This window comes from Sceloporus undulatus, chromosome 4 (assembly GCF_019175285.1).
Source record: "Sceloporus undulatus isolate JIND9_A2432 ecotype Alabama chromosome 4, SceUnd_v1.1, whole genome shotgun sequence".
Taxonomy (NCBI): domain Eukaryota; kingdom Metazoa; phylum Chordata; class Lepidosauria; order Squamata; family Phrynosomatidae; genus Sceloporus; species Sceloporus undulatus.
This window is the reverse complement of record NC_056525.1, coordinates 48,975,048-48,980,508: the sequence shown is the minus strand read 5'-3', so window position 1 is coordinate 48,980,508 and position 5,461 is coordinate 48,975,048. Positions and strand designations below refer to the sequence as shown.

The 5,461-nt window shown below is 42.2% G+C and overlaps 1 protein-coding gene across 4 annotated transcripts in view; it reads right to left on the bottom strand.

Annotated features, from left to right (window-relative positions):
* Positions 1–5,461, bottom strand: part of AP4B1 (adaptor related protein complex 4 subunit beta 1) — a 25,606-nt gene that overhangs the window by 14,438 nt on the left and 5,707 nt on the right. For 3 of the 4 annotated variants that reach the window (XM_042462895.1, XM_042462896.1, XM_042462897.1), the window contains exon 4: positions 1,485–1,709. The exons of the other annotated variant lie outside the window; for it this stretch is intronic. In XM_042462895.1, the coding sequence (XP_042318829.1) occupies positions 1,485–1,709 (225 nt within the window). The remainder of the gene's footprint in view (positions 1–1,484; positions 1,710–5,461) is intronic. 4 annotated transcript variants of the gene reach the window in all.

The window sequence follows — 5,461 nt, the reverse complement described above, 5'->3', positions numbered from 1 at the left end:
TCTCAAAACCTTGTCTTTCCCAAAATACATTTGGTGAAGAAAAACAAAAACAAAAAGAAAGCTGTCTAGGCTAGTCTTTGGCAGTAAAACAAAATACAGTTGGGTAATAATGTCATAAACAAAGCTAAATACCCTAAAGGCATCAGATCCCATCTGATCTTGAAAGCTAAGCAGGGTCAGCCCTGGTTAGTTCTTCAGTGGGAGTTGTTGTTGGGTGCCTTCAAGTTGTTTCTGACTTATGGCAACCTTATGGTTATCACAGAGTTTTCTTGGCAACATTTGTTCAGAGATGGTTTGCCTTTTGCCTTCCTCTGAAGCCGAGAGAATGTGACTTGCCAAAGTCACCCAGTAGGTTTCCATGACCAAGTTTGGGGATTCAAAACCTGGTCTTCATAGTCCATAGCACAAACCACAACCTCACGCTAGCTCTTCACTGGTGTCGTAGGCTACAGTTCAGAGGAAGGAACAGGCAAGCCTCCAATTAGTATTCTTTGCCTAAAAAACCCCTATGAAATTCAAGGGGCACCATAGCTTGACAGACAACTTGAAGACATGCATACACACACACACACACACACAAACACACATATACAATAATGCCATTAGTAACCAAGATGCCAATAAAGTATATAAGCTTTTGAGTTCTCTGGAACTCTTCTTCATGCTAAGTGGTATAAAAATGTAGGAGATGGAGAAACAGAAAAAATTATGCCAGGCCTTGTGGTTTCAAGGTCTGCAGTTATACTCTGGTTCAAGAAGAATGCTGAAGTCAGCAGCTGTGCTGGTATCAAGTTACATTTAACCTTGCATACTGAATGCAGAACCAATGGCCGCCTCTATATCGTTGATGATCCTTGTCATTTCACATGCAGAACAATTCCATAAGTATTATATAGCTTCAGCTGCCCCACAATAGTTCATATAGTTTTTATACATGGAAATGAGTCTGTTTTACCACAAATATCATATGGATGGGCTTTCTTTTCATTTGTCCTGCAGATTCCAGAACTACAGTCAGCCTTCCATATCGGCAGCAGTTCAGTTCCAGACCCCCTGCCACCCATGGATACCAAAAAATGCAAACCCCATTATTATCAATGGATGCTGAGGTGTACATGACTGTGTTGGTGTGATTGCATGCACATGTCACAATTGACAATAATGGGGTGAGGCCATCCAAAGATGCTCCAGTCTGCAGATGGCTAACCTGCTGATAAGGAGGACGGACTGTAATGTAAAGAACTTGCTTACACTCATGTACTAGTCTAAGAACTATTATGCTAAGAGTTAATCTCATGAGGTTTATTAACCAACAATATTTGTGAGGGCGATCTGGCTGCAATATCTGTCACTCCACTGACTGCTAGGGTTGATTCAATAATAAAAAATATGTTTGAATCAGTAACACCAAGTATTTCACCTTTTATGTCTGAAGACCAAAACAAACAGCATCACTCTGTGTCCAAAACCAAAAGTGATCTTACCTGAAACTGCACATGCTGCGCAGGGCAAGTCCCCTAACCATAGGATTTGGATCGGAGCAATCTTTGCATAGTGTGTTGATGGCTAGAAGAGCTAGATCTGGTTTCATTGGAGCATAAGTGCACATGTACATGTAAACTAGCTTCTTCTGAACAATGTCCACAGTGGCACTAGCTTTAACCATCTCCATAAAGACACTAGACACATCTACACCTTGTGTCATATGCCTGAAAGCAAGTGGTAAAAGTTTATAAACATAACACCTTTGGTTACATACAGTGCTACCTTAAAACCATAAAAAATCCCACTAATGGTAACTATCAATGCAAAAAATATAGATAATTCTTGTTTATATTAGGGAAAGGGTAGCAAGTTTAGTATTAATGCACATAAAATGCTCAAAGAGAAAAACGTCCAGCTTTACTTTCTTCTTCTAAAAAATCACGGCCAACATAAACTTCTTAGTAAGAGGAGAACAAGAAAAATTAATTAGAAAGTCTCAAGAAGAGAGAGATACAATGGGGAGCTGTGCTACAGAGCAGCAGATCTTCACTCTTTGAGCAAACACTTCTATTTAAGTTCTGGTAAACTAGACACACTACTTCTCTATTTTATTTTGGTATCTAATTTTTTATTTGTTATACGTTTTTATCATTATTATTGCCCTGGTGGTGTAGTGGTTAAATGCCTGTACTGCTCAAACCAGCAAAAGGGTTTACGCTTGACTCAGGCTTGCATTCTTCTGAGGTTGCTAAAATGAATACCCAGATTGTTGGGGGCAATTAGCTTACAGTTGTAAACTGCTTAGAGACTGCTTAGTTCAGTATGAAACAGTATATAAATTAAGCTGTTTGTTTTTGTTTATTGTATGTTATTGATTTTTTTGTTTTAGAAATTCTGTGCCTTGATCTTTTTATATTGCTTTTGTATTCACTGGCTGGACTAGTATCAAATTGTGACAACATTTAGCTATTAACAATAAAGTTACTATATATATGAGTTAAGGTACAGTATTTACAGTGACCTGTGGATAAACTGACTGAGGTTTTCTGCACTTTTTTACTAAAATTTCAAGACTTCAAGATTTCATGAACATATGCAATAATCAATGCCCCAACCACTCTGGATTCTCAACTACATGACTTTCCACACAAAAAAACAAACAAACAAAAAAAAACCTGAGATAAAGAAATATGATACACATGCAAACTGTTTCCTAACTGTGAAGTTGAAGGCTTTCATGGCTGGCATCCATAGTTTTTTGTGGGTTTTTCGGGATATGTGGCCATGTTCTAGAAGTTTATTTACTTTGAGGGTTTCTTTTTTCCTGTTGAAGTTGTCCAAGTGTCCGCAGGAGTTTACCACATACCATGCAGTTGCGGACAAGTCTACATAGGGACCACCAAACGCAGTGTCCAAATACGAATCAAGGAACATGAGAGACACTGCAGACTGGGTCAGCCAGAAAAATCAGCAGTAGCAGAACACATTACAAACCACCCTGGGCACAAAATGCTGTTTGAAAACACTGAATTTCTGGATCATGCCAACAACTATCAGGTCAGAATGCATAGGGAAGCCATTGAAATCCACAAACGCTTGGACAACTTCAACAGGAAAGAAGAAACCCTCAAAGTAAATAAAGTTTGGCTAATGACTTTGCTAACTATTTCATCTCTAAGATTACCACCATTCGCTCTGAGATAGTCCCTCCTGATTCTTCTTCTGCTCTTAATCTTCTATCGCCTTCGCCTACCAAATTTTCTGTCTTTCCTCCTGCCTCTTTGGATGAACTCTCTACACTTCTGAACTCTTCCAAACCTGCTACCTGTCCTCTTGATCCAATTCCTACTCATCTTCTAATCTCTATAGCTCCCTCCTTTCTGCCCTCGCTTCTCCATATCTTCAATCTCTCTCTCTCTCTACAGGCTCCTTCCTGTCGGACTTCAAACATGCTCTCATTTCCCCAATTCTGAAAAAACCTTCCCTTGACTCCTCCTCCTTGTCTAGCTATCATCCGATTTCTCTTCTCCCCTTTCTTTCTAAGGTTTTGGAACGGGTTGTTTATTCGCGCTGTCTTAAGTTTCTTGAAACCAACTCCATCCTTGATCCCTTTCAGTCTGGTTTCCGCCCAAGGCATTCCACAGAGACAGCCCTCACTAAGATCTCGAATGACCTTTTACAGGCCAAGGCTAATGGCCTTTACTCTGTTCTCATTCTTCTCGATTTGTCTGCAGCCTTCGACACTGTTGATCACTGTCTCCTAATTGACATACTCTCTGACCTTGGGTTCTCAGACTCTGTTCTCGACTGGTTTAGATCTTACTCGTCTGGCAGATCTTTTGCAGTAGTTGCAGGGGGTCTGACTTCTTCTCCTGTTCCCTTATCTGTTGGAGTTCCCCAGGGCTCTGTTCTGGGTCCCCTTCTGTTTTCTCTCTACATACTATCCTTAGGTAAACTCATCAGCTCTTTTGGTTTTTCCTACCATCTCTATGCCGATGACACCCAGTTATTTCTTTCCACCCCTGACCTTTCTCCAAGGCTTGAACAGCAAGTCTCGTCTTGCCTCACAGCCGTCTTGCAGTGGATGCGCCATCGGCGTTTGAAGCTCAACATGTCCAAGACGGAGCTTCTTGTCTTTCCTGCTAAGCCCACCCTTCAACACTCCTTTTCTGTCTCTGTGGACAACATTTCTATTCAACCAGTCCAGCAAGCCCGCAGTCTTGGTTTTATCTTTGACTCTTCTCTGTCGTGTATCCCTCAGATCCAGACCACAGCCAAGGCTTGTAGATTCTTTTTATACAATATTGCCAAAATCCGACCATTTCTCTCTGCCTCTACTGCCAAGATCCTGGTCCATGCCCTAGTGATCTCACGACTTGATTACTGTAATGTCCTCCTGGCTGGGCTTCCTCTTTCTCACCTCCGTCCTTTAATCTCTGTCCAGTATTCAGCTGCATGCATTATCACTTCCACCCACTGCTCTGACCACATCTCTCCTGTGTTGGCATCCCTTCACTGGCTCCCTCTCCCTTTCTGCATTCAGTATAAGCTCCTGCTGTCGACATTCAAAGCCCTCCATGGGCTGGCCCCTCCTTACTTATCAGACCTTCTTTCTCCTCACCTTCCCACCAGGGCCCTCCGTTCTGGTAGTCAAGGGTTCCTGTCCCAGCCCAGGATTTCCTCTGCCCCAGCCCGGATTCGCCCCTTTTCACTTGCTGCCCCTCACTCCTGGAACCTTCTTCCTCCACAAGCAAGAGCCATCACTTCTTTAACCAGCTTCAAAATGGAGTTGAAAACCATCCTGTTCCAAGAAGCCTTCCCAGGCATTGCATAATTGTCGCTTACTATCTGAGGTTCTGTTGTTGACTGTTTATCGCTCCATTTCCTGTATTGCTATGTACTGTATATGTATTATCCTACTTGTGAGTATGTATTTTCCCTGGATAATGATTAACCTTCCATTTTGAAGCCAAGCCCTCCCTTCAGTCCATCTGCCTTGGTCCAGGCCTCGGAGGTAGAGAGGAACTGCTGGACCTCTTACCCTTTCCCTCCACCACTCCCTTCTCCTTCTGTGTCATGTCTTTTTAGATTGTAAGCCTGAGGGCAGGGAACCGTCTAACTAAAAAGATTGCATGTACAGCGCTGTGTAAATTTACAGCGCTTCATAAATAAAGGTTAATAATAATAATACCTGAAGGACACCAAAACCAGGACTCAGCAAATGCAAATGAGAAACCATTCAGGGTCAGAGGCTTTCCCAGCAAACAATGATCACCAATTAGCAGACACTAATCCTCTTTTTCATATCCTCCTACCCTGAGGAGGCCATCAACAACAGAACAATACACAGATTAACATGGGAATCACTCCTCCTTACCCAGGGTCACACAGTGTGTGTGTGTGTGTGTGTGTGTGTGTATACACACACACCCACTCTCTTCCAGGTTAGCATTCTCTGAAGATGCCAGCCACAGAT